The sequence below is a fragment of the Mustela lutreola genome, chromosome 14, assembly GCF_030435805.1.
Source record: "Mustela lutreola isolate mMusLut2 chromosome 14, mMusLut2.pri, whole genome shotgun sequence".
Taxonomy (NCBI): domain Eukaryota; kingdom Metazoa; phylum Chordata; class Mammalia; order Carnivora; family Mustelidae; genus Mustela; species Mustela lutreola.
In genome coordinates, this window is record NC_081303.1 from 9,749,463 (window position 1) to 9,772,792 (window position 23,330).

Below are 23,330 nucleotides of genomic sequence, written 5' to 3' on the forward strand. Positions count from 1 at the left end.
CACACATTCGGAGGTTAGTAAATAAATCCACACCTCAGTAAATAAATCTACCATATACTTCAGGCCCTTTCCAAATTGCTGCTTCTAGGTTGTATTGTGGCTGGGTGATTTATTATGCTGGGTCTTTAAGGGTTTCTCTTTCCTATTGCCTTCTGGCTTGCCTGGAGCTAAGCCCCCTGATTTTTATAGTATTCAGAGGTAAGCCCTGCTGATTATAAAAATTCATGAAATTGAGCCCCACTGGCTTTTAGAGCCAAATGTCATGGATCCTTGTCTTCCCAGTTTGGGTGCCCCATACCTGGGGTGCCCGGTGTGGAGTTGGATGCTCTTGCTTCGCCATGCTTGTGGTCCCTCCTGTTTGTGGTTAATCTCTCCAAAGTGTTTGGCTCCCAGCTACGTGTCTGCCCCTTCTACCCTTTCGATTTGGCCTCACCTCTGTGATTAACTGTGGAATATATGTTCTGCCAGTCTTTGGGTCATTTTCTATGTTAGTTGCACTCATGTGGCTGTTATCTCAGTGTGTCTGTGGGATGTAGTGAGTTCGGGATCCTCTGATTCTGCCATCCTCCCAGAACTCTACATCTCTTTATGTTGTGTATCCGTTATCAGATTACTGTAGCTAGAGCTATTTTTGATAATTTTGTCCTTTAACCTCTGTACTAACGGTAAATGACTAACACACCACCTTGTTAAGATTTTAACTTATTCCGAATCTCACTATATACTTACCTAGTAGTAGTGTGTTATATATTTTCATAGTTTCTTTTTACTTCTTAGAGGTCTTTTATTTCAGCTTGGAGAACTCCTTTCAGTATTTCTTATAAAGCAAGTCTAGTGGTGATAAACCCCCTCAACTTTTATTTGTTTGGGAAGGTCTTTATCTCGCCTTCATTTCTGAAGGGCAGTTTCACTGGGCAAGTGTTCTTGGTTAGCAGTTTTTCCTTTTAGTACTTTGAATATATCCTCTCCTGCTTGACTAACACATAAAATTTCTGCTGAGAAATGCACTATTTAGCTAAGGGGCATTCCTTTGTATGAGAGGATTTTGTTTTTCTCCTGGTGCTTTAAATTCTGTTTTTGTCTCTGGTTTTAGATAGTTTTATTATAATGGTTGTGGAGACCAAAATTTTTGATTAAAATTTTGGGGTGACAGCCTTATGGACTTGAATATCAAATCTTTTCCTACTTTTGGGAAGTTGTCAGCCATTTTATCTTTAGGTTTCTTCTCTTCCTTTCTGAGACCTCAGTGATGCTTAGATTGTCTCTTAATGGTATCCCATAAGTTTCACAGGCTTTGGTCATTCATTTTTATTATTATTATTATTTTATTTTCTGAACTGGGTTATTGCAAATAATCTGCCTTTGAGTTCACCGATTCTTTCTTCTGTTTGGTCCAGCCTACTGTTGGGGCTCTCTTGTAAATCTTTCAGTGTAGTCAGTGCGTTCCTTAGCTCCAAAATTTCTGGGTTTGGTTTTGTTTTGTTTTATGTTTTCTATTTTTGAACTTCTCATTTTGTTCTTCTACTGTTTTTCTGATTCCATTGAATTGTTGATCTTTGTTCTCTTATACCTCTCTGGACATCTTTAGACCTGTTATTTTTAATTCCTTTTTAGGGTACTTCTTTCCATTTTGGGGATCCATTACTGGACTTTATTGTGTTCCTTTGGTGGTGTCAGGATAACCTGAGTCTTGATGTTCCTTTAGCTTTACATAAGTCTCTACATATCTGAAAAAGCAGTCACCTCTTCCAAACTTTGGAAGACTGATTTTGCTAAGGAAAACCTTCACCCCAGGATAGAGCATATTATGACCCCAGGTCTCATGAGGTAAGGCATGACAGGGGCATGCGGCATCTTTGGGTTCTGGGAGCCATGATGTCTCATTAGCCCAGACCAGTGGGGTCCATAGCATCAGCAACTGTGTGGTAGTTGGTGAGTATGGTGTAGTCTCCATAGTCAACTGCAAGGGCTGGTAGGGTTCTCAGTAGCAACTCCAGCTCCAGGGACTAGGGGCCAGAGCAGGAAGTGCTAGTGGCCCAAGCCAGTGGTGTGCACATACTCAGATGTGGGGGCCTACTGTAGTTTTTTGTGTACTGGTAGGGGTCAGTTTCAGACATGCACGTCGTGTTGAGGGCAAGGGCCAGGTGAATGCAGGCACACTAGCAGCTGTAGGAGCCCTGACCATCTATGTGCTCTCCTTGGCTGTGGTGTCTCACCATAGATGCTGGCACAGTAGTGGAGGCCAGTGAGAGGAGACAGGGCCAGGTCTGGGCTCACAAACAGCATTGAGAGCCTTGACCATTGGGATGCATTCCAACAGCTGCAGGGCTTACCACAGACATGCTCACGGTAGCAGAACAAGTAATGGAAGTCGGGCTGGGGGGCCTATAGGTGCACATTTGGAGAAGCTAACCCCAGGCACCCACAAGGGGTGGGGTTCAAAGCTGCCTCTTGCACTAGCACAGCTGCAGAGGCAGGGGCTAGCTGCCTGTGTGGATCCCATTCTCTGGCACGGGTGAGGGGAAGGGAATGAGAAGGCACACAAGCAGCTGGGATCTGCAAATGCAAAAACCTGTGGGTTAAAAACCAGTGAAATCCACAGGGATCCATGGTGGCTGTACTGATCACTGGTTTCTTCTATGGGGAAAGTTGCCAGGTCCTCTGTAAAGAGCAAGTCACCGGGAACCCTGGTCGCTGATACTGGGCGGCCCCTGCCCTTCTTCCTTGTTCCTAGTCATCTCTATACATCTCAGCTCTGTTGGTCCCTGGGTGGGTGAAACCAAAGCAGGTCCTTCATGGAAATACCCAGAAAGACTGGAGAAGCTGGTCCCTCTCCCTTTCCTGGGGAGGGGAACTCTCTGGTCAGTGAGTTGCCTCTTGGCACTGAGCAGTGTCAGGTTGGTGGATGGGGGGGATCGGGACAAAATGACGCATTCTTTCTTCCTTTTTTTTGCAGTTGTTCTCAGGTTTTTGTTCCACTATGTTGAAGTTTCTTAAGTTGACTCTTAAGCATCCAGAACTGTTTGTAGATAGCTGTCTGATTCTTGATTTTGTGGGGGACAGAGGCTGGCTTCCCTACTGCACCATCTTGGTGACATCAGCTTTTCCTATTTCTATAATGACTCTTTCCCAGTTTCTTTCTTTGGCTTTTTATAATCTCTCCTTGCCTTAAATGTCAGCACCACTCAGGTTTATTTCCTTGGCCCCTTCTCACTTTACACTTAAGTGTGTGCACCAACTCAAGAAAGCTAAGCAAATGATAAAAGATCCAACAGAAAGTTGCTTATCTTCCATGGGAATCAGGTTATTACTTTAACGTCAGCTGATACTATCACTCTACAAGGTTACTTTTACTTTTACAATAATAATTTAGTCTTAATATGAAATAAGGCCTTTCTCATATCAGTATAGTTATCCTTTTGCCTATAAATATTCCTTTACAGATAGGTAACTCAGTGATACACTTCTGTTCTTACCTCCTGCACCTCTGAAAAGTAGCAGAACACAGGGCAGACATACCAGCCCTGGAGCTATGGAGCTTTTTGATCAACTTAATACTTGTGAACTAACTCAGCACATTTGCCTTTGTAGATTTATATTACTTATTTTATTTTTTTTCTAAAATCAGATTGAACATATGAAATATTGTTTTCTTTATATGGTCTCAGACACTCACCTCATCCATATTTACTGATTCCCCAAATATCTTCATTTGTTTTATATATAATAATGTCCTGGGCACTGTGCATCAATTAGCCAATAAAAGGACATAGTCCTGAAGCATTGACTTTTAGAGATTATATGATTAAAAAAATAGATATCTTTAAATTAAAAAAAAAATCACCTTCTAAAAAACATGCAACTTAACATACAAATCAATGTCCCTTTCAGAAAATTTATATTGCAAGGCTGATTAATAAAGGATTTGCATTGCTAATTAATGAATTTGTATTTGGCATAAGTTACAGCATGTAAACACTATAGGTTTTCTTTTTTTTTAATTTCTTTTCAACATAACAGAATTCATTGTTTTTGCAACACTACAGGTTTTCTTAGGCAAAATGATCATGTCACATTCTTAAAGATTTATACTCATGCAACTTTGGCTATATGAACTCGTAGTATTGTTAAGACAACATGCAGATTCAAGCCTCTCAGCACTTTGACATGTGAGAACTAATAGTTATGTTTAATTATAGATATATGTAGCTTTTTAAACATTTAATATTTAATTGTTTATCTGTAATAGAGTGTCAGGAAGATATTGAAGGACTTAGAAACATGTATATTGAAAATGGAATATTCAAACTAATATTTAGTGTGCTGTTTACTAAAATATGATTCCTCTTTTTCCCCAACAGAAATTTCTTCCACAATTTAACCCAGGTAAAACATTTTTAAAAGATTTTATATATCCTTCATATATCACTACTATATTATTTCCTTCTAAGCATTCATGTTTCCCACCAGGAGAATTTTCCAAACTAATTTTCAACAAAAGAAGCTTAGAGTGCAGTGATACTTCAGATATGGTTTGAGGACCCCTAGAACTCTACAGACCTTTTCAGGAGATCCATGAGGTCTACCCTTTTCCACCTACATATCTATGTGAGGATAGATTTTCTCCATATGCTTCCACCAAAACAACATATACCAATAGCTTGAATTGGGAACACAGATGATAATTCAGCTGTCTTCTATTAAATACAAAACCATTTTTCTAATTTTTTTTGTTTTGTAAAATAGTTATTTTTCATAAAAATATATATCATGTTACATTTATGGGTTCATTTTGGCTTTTAAAATAAGTGCTTTCCAATTTCCTCAGCTTGAATTTGTACCTGGTACCATGGTAAATACTGATAGATCTAACCCACATAAAACAAAAGCTCTGTGAGACTCACAATCATTTTTAAGGCTATGCAAGTGTCTTGAGATCGAAAAGTTCTAATATCTGATCTGGAGACTCTTACGCAGAGGAAACAAACTGAGGGTTGTTGGAAGGGAGGTGGGAAGGAGGATGGGGTGACTGCATGATGGGCATGAAGAACGTGATGTGGGTATGATGGCGGTGATGTGATGAGCACGAAGTGTTATACACAACTGATTGATTATTAAACTCTGCCTATGAAACTAATGATGTACTCTATGTTGGCTAATTGGATTTAAATTTTTAAAAAATCTGGTCCAAGGGTGGAAGCTGGCAGTGGAGTAGGAGGACCCTAGCTTGTCTCTTTCCATAAATGCAACTAAATACTATCAAATTATCCTAAATACACCAGAAGTTGACCTGAAGACTGGCAGAGTAAACTCTACAGCTATAGGTAGAGAAGTCACACTGAAGAAGTTAGGAAGTACAGAGATGCAGTTTGGGAGAGGAACAGATCACGGCCACTGTGGAAGGGAGGGAAGGGTGAGAGCTAAACTAGCACACAGGGGAGCACACGGGAAAAATGAATCCCATACCAGTTGGCTTGAAAAGTAAGGAGGGCTGAATATTGTGAGTTCTTGCAACCAGCAGGGATTAAAGCCTAGAGTTTTAAAGGCCAGTGAACTTGACTGGGACACAGCCCAGAGAGTACTGCACTGGGCTTGGGAAGACGCCAGACAAACAACTAGCCGACACGCAGCATGGAAACAATGATGAAGGAGCACCTGCAGCACACACTGGGAAGGTGTGAGTCCCAGAGAGGCAGCACTCATGCAGAGACACCTCTGGGAACAAAGGAACTGGCCGAAACCATTTCCCTATCGTGACCCTCTGGGTTACTAATTCATTCCTCTCCTTCTTCTAACCTCTGTTCATTCCATGAAGCATGTTTCTCATTTTATCATGCCCTCTCTCTCTTGCCTCAGTATCATGCCTCAGTATAAGCACAGGGCTACCTGCAGGAACCAGTGCAGTGCCGACATTTGCGAACTTACTTGTGTCTATAAAACCCTAACCCCCACATGCACTCCAGTGAAACCACCCACCTGAAACATGCTTGCCCAGTCCCAGTGCAGCAGGCCATCTCCCAGAAGACTGCCCAAACCCCTGCTCACACCATACTTCCCACTGTGGGAGTTTTGCCAAGCCTCTGTTCTGCCAGCAGTGGCAACAAGTCTTATTTCACAAACAGACCAAAGCACACCTACTTAAAACATGCCACATTAAGTCCAAGGACCAAGCACTGCCTACAACAGGCAAAGAGAGAATCTGCAGATAACTGGCCTGAAGGATAAAGCAGCCAGAATGAAACAGCACAGTACATGTAGCACATATTGGAGACACTCCCAGAAGTGCCAGGCCCTGGGGAACAAGGGACATTACATGGCAGGGCGCCACAGGACCTCTTCTTCATAAGGCCATTACCATCAAGAATAGGAGACATAGCTAATGTTTCTAACAGAGAAACAGGCTCAGAGATATAGAGAAAATGAGAAGACAGAGAAATTTATCCCAAATGAAAGAACAGGACAATGCCACAGCCAGAGAGCTCAGTGAAACAGATATAAGTAACATGCTTTGGTAGAGAATGTAAAGCATTGATCTTAAGAATATTCACTGGACCTCAGAAGAGTAGAAGACATGAGTGAGAACTTTAACACAGAGATAAGGAACAACATGGAAGAGAGAGAGGGCATGATAAAATGAGAAACATGCTTCATGGAATGAACAGAGGTTAGAAGAAGGAGAGGAATGAATTAGTAACCCAGAAGACAGAATGATGGAAAGTAATCAAGGTGAACATAAGAGATAAAAAAGAATTATGCAAAACAAGAATAGAGTTAAGGAACTCAGTGACTCAATAAAACATAGTAACATTCATATAATAGGAGTCCCAGGAGAACAGAGAAAACGGATCAGAAAATTTATTTGGAGAAATAATAGCTGAAAACTTCCCTAATCTGCAGAAGGAAACAGATATCCAGTTCCGGGAAACACAGAGAACCCCCATCAAAATCAACAAAAGCAGACACACACCAATACATATTGTAATTGAACTGGCAAAATATAGTGATAAAGAAAAAAATTTTAAAGCAGCAAGACAAAAAAAGACAGTAACTTACCAGGGAAAATCCATAAGGCTAGCAGGAAATTTTTCAGCAGAAACGTTCCAAGCCAGAAGGAAGTGGCAATGGGAAAAATCTGCAGCTGAGAATACTCTTATCCAGCAAGGTTATTTTTCAGAAAAGGAGAAGAGATAGTTTCCCAGAGAAACAAAAACTAAAGGAGTTCATGACCACTAAACCAGCACTGCAAGAAATATTAAAGAGGACACTTTGAATGGAAAAGAAAGACCAAAATTGACAGTATAAAGATAGGAATCACAAAACCAGTAAAAATGAATATTTCAGTAAAAAAAAAAAAGTCAAGGAATCCACAAAATTGAAGTATGTGAAATATAACAACATATATCTAAAATGTGGGGAGGAGGAGAGTAAAGAATGGGTTCAAACTTTAATGACCATGAACTTAACATAGACTCTTACATGAAGAAGAGGTTATATACAAACCTAGTGGAAACCACAAATCAAAAACCACTAATAAATTTACAAAGAATAAATAGAAAGAAATCTATACATGCCACTTAAAAAAAATCAGCAAATTATGAAAAAGGGAAAGGAAAGGACCAGAGAAAATCTTCAGAAACAATCACAAAGCAGATAAGAAAATGATGATAAATACCTATCAATAATTATTTTGAATGTTAAGGGACTAAATGCTTCAATGCAAAGATGTAGGGATGACAGAATATATAAAAAACCAACACCCACCTACATGCTGCCTACAAAAGACTCAATATAAGTACCAATACTTATATACTGGACAAAATAGACTTTAACCAAAGAGTGTAACAAGAGACAAAGAAGGACACTACATTTTAATAAAGAAGACAAACCAACAAGAAAATATAACAATTGTAAATATGTATACATCCAACACAGAAGCATCCAGTTAACAACAAACATAAAGGAACTAATTGATAATACATTAATAGTAGGAGACTTTTAACACCCCACTTACATCAATGGACAGATCATGTAAACCGAAAATCAACAAGGAAACAATGGCTCTGCATGGTACGTTGGGCCTGATGGACCTAACAGATACATTGAAAGCATTCCATTCTAAAATAGTGATTGAAAATTTACTATAAAGACAGTAAAATAATAATGACTATCATAATAAGTAAACCTCCTGGTATAATGAAGCCTCCATAAAACCCCAGAGGACAGAGTTCAGAGGGCTTTCCTAGTTGGTGATCACATGAATAGTCGGCGAGAGTGAACACCAAGTGAGGACATGGAAACTCCTCACCCTTTTCCCATGCCTTTCCCTCTGCATCTTTTCCATCTGGCTGTTCTTAAGCTACATCCTTTTATAAAAGCCAGTAATCTATGAATTTCTCTTCAACTTCTGGATCATCCCTGACTCCCGCATCCAGGGAAATGTTGAGTAGGACTCTTGACCAAGAGCCTGAATGAGTAAGGAATTCCCCAAAGAGAAGTTAAAGACGAGGCCGTTGCTTTGGCTTCCTGATTCTTTCCTCAGCCTGAACTGGGAAGTAATTCACAAGGGAGAAGTGAAAACAGCACCTTATCTCTGGCTTCCTGTTTTTTATTTCCTTGCACTCCAGTATGTGGTTTCTGAGAGTGAGGAAGTAGAAGCTGGCAAAACTATTGTTTGAGTTACAGCCTCGGAGCCATTCAGCTGAAGCACACAGAAGTGACCTGGCAACACTTCAAAGTTTCAGCCACAGGCCCTGCCATGGAAGCATGACACAGGATACTGATTTCCCTGCCTCTTGCTGTTACTCCCACCCCAGGGAGTTGTGTCTGCTGCCCTCTGCCCAGCCCCCCATCAAGTGCCTCATCAACAAAGTCCCTGGGCAGACACAGGCCCACAACATGCATTTATATACATAATTTTTAAATTAACATAATTTAAATAGTACTTTTGTCCTAGCGTGTGAAAAATAAATAAACAAATAAACCTTCCAATAGCAGATCAAGATAGTTGAATGAGTCCATGTGTCCATGTGCACTCTTATCTCAAATCCAACTGATGTTAAAGAATTTCTTATTAAAGCTGTAACTGGAACAGTGAAAAAAAAGAGAGTGTTTATTATTGGATAATTTTAATATAAGAAATAGAAAATTCTAGGAGTAGAATACATATTACAGACCCAAATAATACAGAATAACCTCCATCTCACTCAAAGAAATGCCTTTAGAAAATATGTGTGGAGAATGCCAGTCTACACATTTACATCAACATAGGTGCACTTGTGTCAGAAATAATTCAAGAATCTAAAGCCAGAGTTATAACATTGACTTTGGAACTATGAGTGTTAGAAGATAAGCCCTAGATAGGGATGATGTTTTATTGTATGTATGGGGATAGAAAATGAAGGCCTCTAACCTATGAGAGAAGGAGGAGCTGAAACTAGTCTCCCTACATTTCGCTAGGGTTTATAAAATATCTGTAAAGTGTGAAAGAGTAAAGTTCCACTCACAGGCTTAGAGGAGTTCCAAAGAAATGATATATCCTCTGAGGGCTATAAATGCATTTGGAGTTAGCTACATGAAGTGTCACGTGGATGTTCAAGTTTAGTAGCCCAAGAGTCTGAAGAACATAAAGCCAAGTAATAAACACAAAATGCAAGCAGTGAAATACATAGGGTCCAGGCAGAGTTGACTGCTAAACTCATTTCCATAACCCAGAGCATATAAGATTCTCATAGAAGACAGTCCCTCTGAAAATAACCTCAAAGTTAAAGGTATAAACCAGGGCACCTGGGCGGCTCAGTGGGTTGGGCCTCTGCCTTTGGCTGGGGTCATAATCTCAGGGTCCTGGGATCGGGTCCCATGTCAGACTCTGCTCAGCGGGGAGCCTGCTTCCCTTGCTCTCCCTCTGCCTGTCTCTCTGCCTACTTGTGATCTCTCTCTGTTGAATAAATAAATAAAATCTTTTTTTTTTTTTTTTTTTTTTTAAAAAAAGGGTATAAACCACAAAAACAGTCTGGAATAGACACATAAAAATCAAGAAAGTTTATACTATTGAAAGCTAGAAATGAGAACCATCTGAAAGACTACTAAATCCATATTTGAAATATTCAAAGAGATAAAAGAAGGAATTAATTATACAGCATCCAGAAATTGAAAAACCTCTCACTAAAATATCTTGAAACGAAAAAAAACAGGCAACTAAAAATAAAAATTCAGGGACAGTTTCAATAAAAGCCAGATATAGTTGAGAAAGTTGCAGAATTAGTAATTTGGAATAGGAATCATGAAGAATGCAGTGCATAAAAGTGAAGATATGGAAAATATCCAAAGAGTTAAAAGACATAGACTGAGATAGTTTATTATACATGTAATAGGAATTCCAAAAAGGGAATAAAATGAATTGGACATAGTACTAAAAGAGAGGAATATGGAGGATTCTTCACAATTGAAGACATGAGTATTCAGACTGAAAAACTAAAGTGCAGGTTGTAGTAAATAGTGGTGAACAAATGAACTATATAATATGCTAATAAATTTAAATAAGCATTGACAATCAAAACTTTTCAGTAATTATTTTTTTTAAACAAAATAAAATGAAAAGGCTAGCCAACAAAACAGTGGAAAATGAAGGGAGATTTGGGTTTAAATTTGTTTAAGGTCCTTATAAGCATTCAGGATAGGGATACTGGATTAACTTTAGCCTACATTAAATATGCACGTAAAAATGTAAGATTGTCCATTAAAGTAATAGAAATAATTGTGTAATTTCTAAAAAGTAGAGCTCTGGAAGAAGGAATTTTAAAACACTAATAATTTAATAGAAGGTAATGAAACATGAAATAAAGAAAAATTAAAACACAGAATATAGAGCCCTAAAGATAAGATTTTTTAAATCACTTAAATTATTAATCAAAATTGTGCTTGGATTAAATTTACCTATTAAATGACAAAAACTCCAGAAATCTGATTTTAATAAAAGTTACACAGTTAAAACAAAGAGTAACACAAAATTTGGAAAGAAAAGGATGTAAACAGGTAAATACTATCAAAACTGGGGTGATGATATGAATGTCAAATAAAAGATAGGTGAAGCCCCAAAACTTTAAAAGACATAAAGGGGGAAATTATTTCATGACAACAGAAAAATCCATGAAGAGGAAAATAATATCATCTGTACTTAACAATATAGTCTCGCCTGATCATAAAGAAGATAGAAATTTCCCTCAATTCATTTCCTGAATCTAACACTACTTTAAAACAAAAGGCAGGCAATGAGAAAGTTAGGAAGGGAGGGAGGTAAGGAAGCGTAGACCAATATCCTTGTGTATGTAGGTGCAAAAATTCTACACAAATATTAGCAAATAGAATCCAGCAATATATTAAAAGACTGCATTGAAAAAGGCCAGTATCTTCCAGAATGCAGCATTGATTCAATATCAAGAAAGCAGAAGACAATATCCATTCCATCAACACAATAAAGAAGGAAATAAATGATCACATAATAAGTTTAAAAATTGAATAGGAATTCCCAATGAAAACCTCAATCAAATCAGGAATGGATAGATGTGCTCAGTACCATCATTATTATTTAACATTGTCTTGAACATAATCGTGTAAGTAATAAGACAAGAAAAGATGTACAATATTACAAATTTATACTGGCAATAAAGACTATAAAATACTTATGAATAAATTTAACAAGAAAGACACAGAATCTGTAGCAAGAGCCATTCTCAAATTTTGTTGAACGAGGGACACTGGGTGATGTATGGAACTATTGAATTACTATATTGTACACCTAGAGACTATTATTCAGGCCTTATAAGAGTTGACACTGGAGAATTTCAATGATGTATATATTTGCATAAGAAAAAGAGCATGTGGGAAGTGTGTATAATATCCAGTTTTGTTTTTAAAACTCTTAAAATGTCTCTTTAAAAAAATACATAAATGTAAATGCCTCTTTTTAAAAAATACATAAATGTAAATATGTGTACATGTCTGCAAACACATAGTGTGGAGAAAAATATGAAGGATACATACTACTTGTTTAAATCAAGTGACATAGATTGAGAGAGTCTTAATAGGTGAAGAAAATATAAGGAGAAATAAAACCCTGCTATAAAAACCATGGAAGGAGGGAAGGCAGAATTACATAGGGACAATACAGAATTAAGGCAAACAGGTGAAACAGGATAAATAGGAATGTCCTATAGCAATAAAAGGAATGAAATCTTCATATATGTGTATGTGTGTGTGTATATCCACATAGCCAGAATGTAGATCCAGATATAAAACATACAGATGTACAAGTTCTTAACATAAAGAACTTCCACAAATTAATAAATAAAAGACTAACAACCCAATAGAAAACTGGAAAATAGGTAAAGGAAATGAACAAATAGTTCACAAGACAGGAAATACAAGTGGAATTTGAACACATGGAAAGGTGCTCAAACATTTCTATAATAAAGGAGATGCAGGTTAAAACTGTACCAAAGCACCATTTTTCACCCATCAGACTGGCAAATTATAAATGTGACAACACACGATGCGGAGAAGGCTGTGAGGAAGGAAGAAATCTCATACATTGCTGATGTGACATGTATTAGAGGAGTTGCTTCAAGAACAATTTAGCAGTATCTATGAAAATTACAGTTGCATATGCCTCAACAGTTACACTTTAAGGTCCCAGGTACAAAGTAATACATATACAAAGTTGCTCATTATGGCATTGATTATAATGGCAAAGGACTGAGAATGAATGTTTATTAGTAGGTTACTATTTCATTATGATTCCTCCATAATTTGGAATAATAAGCAGTGGAAAAGTTAATGAGAATATGTAAAGATCTCTAAGGTAAAACTTTAAGTGAAGAATATAATGTTTGAAAACATGTGTTTAGCATACTTACATTTTTTTAAAAGATTTTATTTTTATTTGACAGAGAGAGAGAGATCACAAGTAGGCAGAGCAGCAGGCAGAGATAGAGGGGGAAGCAGGCTCCCTGCTAAGCAGAGAGTCCGATGTGGGGCTCGATCCCAGGACCCTGAGTTCATGACCTGAGCCGAAGGCAGAGAGGCTTAACCCACTGAGCCACCCAGGTGCCCCGCATACTTACATTTATATAAAAAATAACATCTTAATTAGTCATGCACAAAAATTTTACAGAAATATAAATAAGAAAACTTAGTAGATCCTTGTTGGGTGCAGTGGGCTTGTAGGGATTGAGTGATGGGAGAGAAAATTTCAACTTTAGTTTTAATTTGTTTTTAACTATGTGAATAAATTATCTATTCAAGAAAAAAATTAAAAAGAAAGAAAGAAAAAAATTAGATCTACATCTATTGAAATGACCATGTCATATAAGTAACAAAAGCAAGTTAGAAATAACATGCATCCTGTGATTTCATTTTTGTAAAAAGTGCAGGGGTGGGGAGTTGCTGTGTCTAATTATGATTGTAGAGAAAGATTTATACACATTCATACAGAGTTTTAACATTGGTTACCTCAGGAGTATAGACAGATCTTAACTCTTCCTTCATAGGTCTTTGGTTTGTTGCACTTGTTAAACACACACACACACACACACACAGATTACTTTTGATATTTTTAATAGGATAATCACAATTTTAAAAAAAATAAAAACATTTTTATGGTTGTGTTTTGCCACAACTAAAAATGAAATCTGTCCAAAATGTAAGGAAACACAAACGCTTTTTATTTTGTAGGTTATTGTTATATGGATTTATGACCCAGAAAATGCAGACCCTGAAGAGTTGCTATGGACTGCCCAGGAACCGTCACTAGTAGGTGGAAACATTATTATTATCATAAATTTTAAAATGTGCTATCCTTCAAATAATCTATGTTAAGCATTCCAGAACTAACTACATGCATCTTAATTGTCCAGTATCCTTCGCTATCGTAGAGATTTTGAGCCTAATGCTCAATCTCCACAATTACAGATCTTTCTCTTGAATTCTATCAAGCATTGTCTGTAATTCCTACGAACTGCATTATTCATGAAGATGCTAACATTCAAAGTGCTTTAAAGATGTTCCTTGTGCATCTATCTTAAAATCATCCTTCAAAAATCTGTCCAGTTGGCTAGTGAATCCTTTACCACTTGGAGACTAGTGAGTTTCCTAAAGGTGCAGCACAGCGGATAAATACAGATGGTTTTCAATTTATGGTGGCTTGACTTGTGGTTTTTCAACTTTACCATAGCAGTGATCTGCATTCTATAGAAACTCTACCCTGAGCGTGGGTCTTTTCCCCAGGCTAGCGGGGAGCAATATGTTTGTGATACCAGCACTGGACGCTGGGTGGCGGCAGTCATCACAGGAGTAAACCATCAGTACACTTAAACTGTTCTGAACCCATACGACCATTGTTTTCACTTTCAGTACAGTATTCAGTGGTTTCCATGAGATATTTAACACTTTATCAAAAACAGACCTTGTGTTAGATGATTTTGCCCAACTGTAGGCTAAATGTAGGTGTTTTGAGCCCATTAAAGATTGGCTAGGCTAAGCTATAATGTTGGTAGATAAGGCACATTGAATGCCTTGTTGACTTACGATATTTCCATTGACAATGGGCTTATCAGGACATTTCCATCATAATTCAAAGAAAATCTGTAAGTCCTTTCTCTGATTTGTTACAAATTTACCTCTTTCAAGACTTGAGTTCTGTCTTCTGCTACAATTAAAGTGTATTGAAGAGAAATATAAAATGAGTTGTTTTAATCTCATGTGATACTATGTCTTAATGAGTCAAGATCTGATTTTTGAATAGCATGTTACATACCTCTTGGTAATGAAATTCACAAGAGATGGACTGATAAATCAGAATGACAATCTATCAATTGTTTTATTTGGCAAATGGCTTTAGAGGGCATACAGGTAATCAGTTGTAATTAAACACTTTAAGCATTACTGCTACTTAATTTCTAATCCTTTTAAGTGAAAATATGTGCATTTTAATGTTATTTCATCCATGCATGCTAAATGTAGGTGGAAATTTTGGAAAATTTTGGAAAATTTCATGTTTATTCACGGCCATGTCATTCCCATAAAACCTTTCTATGGCTCTTAGTTACCAACAGTAGGCTTTTGGCTCTTAAGACACTTGCGGCACACAAAGCCCTGGAATATTCTGTCTCTGCCACTCTTCTCTGGTCTCAGCTCTCCACATGTCCTACCTCTAGCAACAGCACTCTGCTGTTTCCCTGCACACACCTGCTGTTCCATAGCTCTGAGTCTTTGCTGATGCTGTTCCCTCTATGGTAACTGCTCATTCCCTATGTTCATTTCCTCATGTTTTCTGTCTCAATTCAGATATCACTGTGTCTAGGATGCTTGCCTTGATCAAATCAGGATTTTTTCACACGAGTATTTTGAGGGCATTATTTTAATGCTACGGTTTTGGTAAATCATCAACAAAACAGCTCTGGCAAAATGAATGTAAATCGCCTGTTCGTGTTTTTATCAGTCAATATGTAATATGACTGAAGGGCACTCGAATCATCGTTCCCCCCTTTTCTCTTCGTTCTCTTCCTGAACCACCTCTGACCTTGAACTCTAAATATTCCCTCATCTTTAACTCATTCCTGTATTTTATTCTCTCTTTGGACCTCAGTCCATCCCTGTCTCTCATTAACTTCCTCTATGAGTCTTACCCTGTGCCCAACACCCACACCAGAGAAAAGAGGACCAACCGTGGCGTACAGCTCGGGGTAGGGTACAGAATAACTTACTTGTACAATTTGGTTTAAAAAATATTCGAAAGTTCAGGGTTTTATTTTGAGGGTTTTTTCTTTACCATTTAACTGTAAATTATATCATAAAGAAAAAAAAATTTAGTATACACCTTAATGAATAATTATAATTAGTCATATAAACACTATCAAGAAGTAAAACACTAACAGTAGTACAGAAGGTCCCCTTATGTGCCACCTTTGTGGACATGATTTCTCCCTCCACCTTAGTACTTGATGAGTATAATTCCTGTATCCCTCTAAAGGTAACCATTATTCTGAATTTTATGGTAATAATTTCTCTGCTTTTATTTTTAGTTTTCCTCATGATTCCTAAACAATGAGGTTTAGTGGGTTTTAGGTTTGGGTTTATTTTTCTACTTCATATAAATGGAATCATGTTTTATATACATTGTGCGTATTCCTTTTGGGTGGTCTACTTTATATAGGACTTATTTGTGTTGTAATGTACCTATAGTTTATTCATTTTTGTTCCTGTATGATATTTCATCATTTCAACCTACTATACATTTTTTATCCATTCTGTCATTGATGAATTTTGGGTTGGTTTATGTTTTGTTTTGTTTGTAATGAGTGTTGGGTTTCTTTTTTTGTTCAGCTTTAAAAAAAATTTTTTTTAAGATTGTATTTCTTTATTTGACACACAGAGAAAGATCACAAGTAGGCAGAGAGGCAGCAGAGAGAGGGGGGAAGCTGGCTCCCCACTGAGCAGAGATCCCGACGTGGGGCTCAATCCCAGGACCCTAAGATCATGACCTGAGCCGAAGGCAGAGGCTTTAATCCACTGAGCCACCCAGGCGCCCTTTGTTCAGCTTTATTGAGATGCAAATGATATATAATATTGTATAACTTTATCAACTTATGTTGTACACTGCTGATCTGATACACTTAAGTACTGTGAAATGATTACCACAGTAGCATTTTTTAACCTTTATCACCTCACATAATTACTTGTTTTCTTTTTCTTTTTTTTTTTCTCTTCTGTGACAGGGTTATTTAAGATTTAAGATTTACTCTCTTATCAACTTCCAAATATTTAATACTGCATCATTAACTATACTCATCATGGTATATATTAAATTCCCAGAATTTATTCATCTTATAACTGGAAGTTTGTGCCTTTGACCACCATGTCCCCATTCTGCTCACCCCCCACACCCCGCAATCCCCAGTCTACTCTGCTTCTGCGAGTTCAGCTTCTTTTAGAGTCCACATACAAGCACATCATACAGTATTTGTCTTTCTCTGTCAGGCATATTTCATTTAGCGTAATGCCCTCAAGTTCATCCATGTTGCTGCAAATGGAGACATTTCCTTCTTTTTTATGGTCAAATAATATTCCCTTGTGTATTGATGCCATAATTTCTTTATCCCTTCATCCTCCAACAGACAGGTTGCTTCTATCTGTTGGCTATTGGAAATAATGCTGCAATAAACATAGGGGTGCACGGATTTTTTGGATTACTGTTTCCATGTTCTTTGGATAAATACCAAGTAGTGGAATTATTGCATATATGGTATTTCTAGTTTTCATTTTTAGGAGGAAACTCCATACTGTTCTCCACAGTGGCTGCAGCAATGGACGTTTATATTCTACAACAGTGCATGGGGCTGCTCTTTCTCCACGTTCTCACCAACACTTGTTAATCTTATCTTTTTTATTTTAACCATTCTAACAGGTGTAAGGCGAGGCATCTTTTCATGGCTCTCTCAACGTCTTCTTTGGGAAAATGTCTATTCCTATCTTCTGCCCATTTTTAAATTGGATTGCTAGGGGTTTTTTTTGCTATTGAGGTCGTGTGAGTTTTTCTATATTTTGGATATTACCCCCTTAAGAGATACATGATTTGCAGATATTTTCTCCCACTCTGTAGGATACCTTTCACTTCGTTGTTTTGTTTTGTTTTTTCCATTTTGAATTCCTTTACTGTGCACATATGATTTTTATTCTTTGCTCTGTTGTAGTTGACTCTACTGATTGATTTTTGGAAAGTTGAACCAGCCTTACATACCTAGAATGAATCCCAGTTGGCCATAGTATATAATTCTTTCTGTATATTGTTGGTTTCTATTTGCTATTGTATTTCCATTTAGTTCAGATTTTTAAAAATTTGTACATTTCTTTTGAGACTTCTTTCCTGACCTGTGTGTTATTTAAAAGCAGGTCAATTTTCAAATACTTGGGGATTGTTCAATTATGTTTCTGTACTGACTTCTAGTTTAATTCTGTTATACTCTGACAACATATTTTCTGATTTCTACTCTTCTTTAAAATTTGTTAATTCTACTATAAGTAATGTTTGCTGTTATATTAGTTTCATCTCTACAATAGAGTGCAATAATTCTATATATCACTCAGTGCTTATCATGACAAGGGCACTCCTTAAACCCCATCACCTGTTTCACGCATTCTCCCACAAACCTCCCCTCTGACCATCACAAGTTTGCTCTCTCTATTTAAGAGTCTGGTTTTTTGTGTCTTTTTTTCCTTAGATCATTTGTTTTCTTAAATTCCACATACGAGTGAAATCATATTATAATGCTAAGTGAAATAAGTCAGAGACTTATTATTTAATAATAAATATTAAAAATAATAAAACTTTAAAAAAAATAAGTCTCTGACTTATTTCACTTAGCATTCTACTTTCTAGGCCCATCCATGTTATCACCAATGGCAAGATTTCACTTCATTTTTACAGCTGAGTGGTAGTCCAGTGTATATATATATCTCACAGCTTCTTTATCCATCCATCTATCAATGGACACCTGGGCTGCTTCCACATTTTGGCTGTTGTAAATAGTGCTGCAATAAATACAGTGGTGCATATATCTTTTCAAATTAGTACTTTTGTTTTCTTTGGGTAACTACACAGTAGTGAAATTACTGGATCACATGGTAATTCTATCTTTAATTTTTTTAAAAAGATTTTATTTATTTATTTGACAGAGGGAGAGAGATCACAAGTAGGCAGAGAGGCAGGCAGAGAGAGAGGAGGAAGCAGGCTCCCTGCTGAGCAGAGAGCCCGACGTGGGGCTCCATCCTAGGACCCTGGGATCATGATCCGGGCCAAAGGCAGAGGCTTAACCCACTGAGCCACCCAGGCGCCCCTTTCTTTAATTTTTAAAGAAACCTCCATTCCATTTTCCACAGTGGCTACATCAGTTTGCATTCCCATCAATCATCCACCAGAGATCCTTTTTCTCCACATCCTCACCACCACTTGTTTCTTTGGTGTTAGCCATTCTGACAGGTGTGAGGTACGATTTAACTGTGGTTTTGATTTTCATTTCTCTGATGATTAGTGATATTAAAGATCTTTCCATGTGTCTGCTGGCCATCTGTTATGTCTTCTATGTAGAAATATCTGTTTATGTCTTCTTCCCATTTTTTAATTCAATTGTTGGGATTATCTTTGGTATTGAGTTGTGTAAATTCTTTATATAGTTTGGATACTAAACCCTTTTTTAAATATATCATTTCCATTCAGAGGACTTTGTTTTGTTGATTGTTTCTTTTGCTGTGCAGAAGCTTTTTATTCTGATGTAGTCCTAATAGTTTATTTTTGTTCTTCTTTCCCTTGCCTCAGGAGACATATCTAGAAAAATTTCTATGGCTGAGGTCAGAGATATTAATGCCTGTGTTCCCCCCTACGATTTTGATGGATACTTGTCTCCATTTGGGTCTTTAATACATTTTGAGTTTATTTTTGCATACAGTGTAAGAAAGTGGTCCAGTTTTATTCTTTTGCATATTGCTGTTCAGTTTTCCAACACAATTTGTTGAAGAGACTGTCTTTCTCCCATTATATGTTCTTGCCTCCTTTGTCATAGATTAATTGATCATATAATTGTGGGTTTATTTCTGAGCTTTCTAGTCTATTCCATTGAACTAGTATGTCTATTTTTGTAATATACCTTGAAATCTGGAATTGTGATACCTCCAGCTTTGTTCTTTCTCAAGATTGCTTGGCTATTTGGGGTATTTTGTGGACCCATACAAATTTTAGGATTATTTGTTCTAGCTCTGTGAAAAATGCTGGTGGTATTTTGATAGGGATTGCATTAAATCTATAGATTGCTTTGGGTAGTATAGACATTTTAACAATATTTCTTCTTCTACTCCATGAGCATGGAGTATCTTCCCAATCATTTGTGTCATCTTCAATCTCTTCCATCAGTGTTTTACAGTTTTCAGAGCACAGATCTTTCACCTCCGTGGTTACGTTTATTCCTAGGTATTTTATTATTTTTGGTGAAGTTGTAAATGGGATCGTTTTCTTAATTTTTCTTTCTGCAATTTTTTTATTAGTGCATAAAAATCCAACAGACTCCTGCATATTAATTTTGTATCCTGAAACCTTACTGAATTCACTTATCAGGTCTACTAGTTTTTGGTGGAGTCTTCAGGGTTTTCTTTTCTTTTCCTTTCTTTTATTTTTTTTTAAAGATTTTATTTATTTATTTGACAGAAATCACAAGTAGGCAGAGAGGCAGGCAGAGAGAGAGGGCAGACTCCCCACTGAGCATTGAGCACAATGCGGGTGGGGCTGGATCCCAGGACCCTGAGATCATGACCTGAGCCAAAGGGCAGAGCTTTAAACCACTGAGCCACCCAGGCGCCCCTTTTCCTTTCTTTTTTTAATTAAGTAGGCTCCTGGCCCAGCAGGGTTCCCAGTGTGGGGCTTGGACTCACAAAACTGAGATTGAGACCTGAGCCAAGATCAAGAGCCAGACACTTGACCAACTGAGTGACCTATATCCCCTTTAGGATTTTCTCTATATAGTATCATGTCACCTGCAAACAGTGAAAATTTTACTTCTTCCTTATCACTTTGGGTGCCTTTTGTTTTTCTTGTCTGATTGCTGTGACTAAGACCTCCAGTACTATGTTCAAAGAAAGTGGCAAGAAAGGACATCCCTGCCTTGTTCCTGACCTTAGGGGAAAAGCTCTCAGTTCTTCCCTGTTAAGGTTGTGTCAGCTGTGGATTTTTCCTGTATAGACTTTATTATGTTGAGGCACATTCCCTCTAAACCTACTTTGTTAAGGGTTTTTAACATGAATGGCTCTTGTAATTTGTCAAGTGCTTTTTTCCTGCATTTACTGAGATGATAGCTTGGTTTTTATCCTTTCTCTTGTTGATGTGATGTATCACGTTGGTTGATTTATGAATATAGAACCACCCTTACATCCCAGGAATAAATCCCACTTGATCTGGATGAATGATTTTTTTAAATGTAATGTTGGGTTTGGTTAGCTAATATTTTGTTAAATATTTTGCATCTGTGCCTGGGTGGCTCAGTGGGTTAAGCCTCTGCCTTCAGCTCAGGCCACGATCTCAGGGTCCTGGGATCGAGTCCCGCATCAGGCTCTTTGCTGGGCAGGGAGCCTGCTTCCTCCTCCCTCTCTCTCTCGCTCTCTCTCCCTCTATGCCTTCTTGTGATCTCTCTCTGTCAAATAAATAAAATCTTTAAAAAAAAAAAGATTTTGCATCTGTGTTCATCAGAGATATTGGCCAGTAATTCTCTTTTGTTGTAGTGTCTTCATATGGTTTTGGTATCAGGGTAATGCTAGCCTCTTAGAATGAATTTGGAAGTTTTCCTTCCTTTTTTATTTTTTGAATAGTTTGAGAAGAAAACATAAGTGTTCACTAGAGTTCAGCTGTGAAGCTATCTGTTCCTGGACTTTTGTTCATTGGGAGTTTTTAAAAATTTTTTATTCAATTTCATTGTTGGTAATCAATCTGTTCAAATTGTCTATTTCTTCCCGATTCAGTTTGGGAGGTTACATGTTTCTAGGAATTCTTTCTAGGTTGTCCAATTTGTTGGCATATAATTTTTCATAATTGTCTCTTATATTCCTTTGTATTTCTTAAGTATCGGTTGTTATTTCTTCTCTTCTCTTTCCAGATTTGTTCTTGTTATTGATGTCCAGTTTCATAGTGCTATGGCTGGAAAAGATGCAGGATATGACTTCAATATTTTTTAATTTGCTGAGACTTGTTTTGTGGCCTAACATATGACCTACTCTAGAGAATGTTCCATGTGCTCTGGAAAAGAATGTGCATTCCACTGTTTTAGGATAGAATATTCTGAATATACTTATTAAAGCCATCTTGTTTAATGTATCATTCAAAGTTACTGTTTCCTTGCTAAGTATCTAATGATCTATCCATTGCTGTAAGTGGGTATTAAAGTCCCCTAATATTGTTGTATTAATGCCAATTTCTTCCTTTAATAGTTGCTTTATGTAATTAGGTACTCCCATGTTGGGTGCATAAATTATTACAATTATTATATCCTCTTGTTGGATTCTTTCTTTTATCATTATGTCATGTCCTTCTTTGTCTCTTGTTATATAGTCTATTTTAAATCTATTTTGTCCAATATAATATTGTTACCCTGACTTTCTTTTCACTTCCATTTGCATGATAAATGCTTTTCATCCCTTCATTTTCAATCTGCATGTGTCTTTAGGTCTGATATGAGTATTTTGTAGGTAGCATATAGAGGAGTCTTTTTTTTTTTTTAAGATTTTATTTATTTATTTGACACAGAGAGAGATCACAAGTAGGCAGAGAGGCAGGCAGAGAGAGAGGAGGAAGCAGGCTCCCTGCTGAGCAGAGAGCCTGATGTGGAGCTCGATCCTAGGACCCTGGGATCATGACCTGAGCCGAAGGCAGAGGCTTTAACCCCTGAGCCACCCAGGCACCCCGTCTTTTTTTTTTTTTTTTTTTTTTAAGGAAAGCCACTTTCACCTCCTTTTTTTCTTTTTTAAAGATTTTTTAATTAATTTATTTGACAGACAGGGATCACAAGTGGGCAGAGAGGCAGGCAGAGAGAGAGGGGGGAAGCAGGCTCCCTGCTGAAAAGATAGCCTGATGTGGGGCTTGATCTCAGGACCCTGGAATCATGACCTGAGCCAAAGGCAGAGGCTTTAGCCACTGAACCACCCAGGTGCCCCAAGAATCTTGCTTTTTTATCCATTTCATCACCCTGTGTCTTTTGGTTGGAATATTTAGTCCATTTACATTCACAGTAATTATTGATATGTATGTATGTATTGTCATTTTGTTACCTGTTTTATGGTCATTTTTGTAGTTCTTTTTTTTTTCTCTTGCTATCTTCTTTCATGGTTTGCCAACTTTTTTAGTGATATACTTGGATTCCTTTTCTTTATTTTGTGCATATCAATTATTGGTTTTTAAATTTATGGTTACCATTAGGTTTATGAATATAACAATCTGTATTACTCTGATGACCACTCAAGTGGTCAAATCTATTCCAAATGCACTAAATTTTTATTCGTCTCCCCTCTACATTTTAGGTATATAGCATCATACTTCATATTCTTTCATTTTGCAAACCCCCTTATTTTCATAGACACACTTAATCATACTACTTTAGTGCTCCTTGCCTTTTTTACTCCTGCTTATGTTCTTTCTTTTCCCCTCAAAGAACCCCCTTTAACATTTTTTTTAAAGGCTGGTTTAGTGGTAATGAACTCCTTTAACTTTAATTTGTCTAGGAAATTGTTTATCTCTCCTTGTATTC

General features: G+C 37.2%; 1 protein-coding gene across 1 annotated transcript in view; it reads left to right on the top strand.

The window, feature by feature from the left end:
• Positions 1-23,330, top strand: part of CATSPERE (catsper channel auxiliary subunit epsilon) — a 145,878-nt gene that overhangs the window by 30,199 nt on the left and 92,349 nt on the right. The window contains exons 6-7 of the mRNA XM_059145383.1: positions 4,362-4,386; positions 13,729-13,806. Of these exons, the coding sequence (XP_059001366.1) occupies positions 4,362-4,386; positions 13,729-13,806 (103 nt within the window). The remainder of the gene's footprint in view (positions 1-4,361; positions 4,387-13,728; positions 13,807-23,330) is intronic.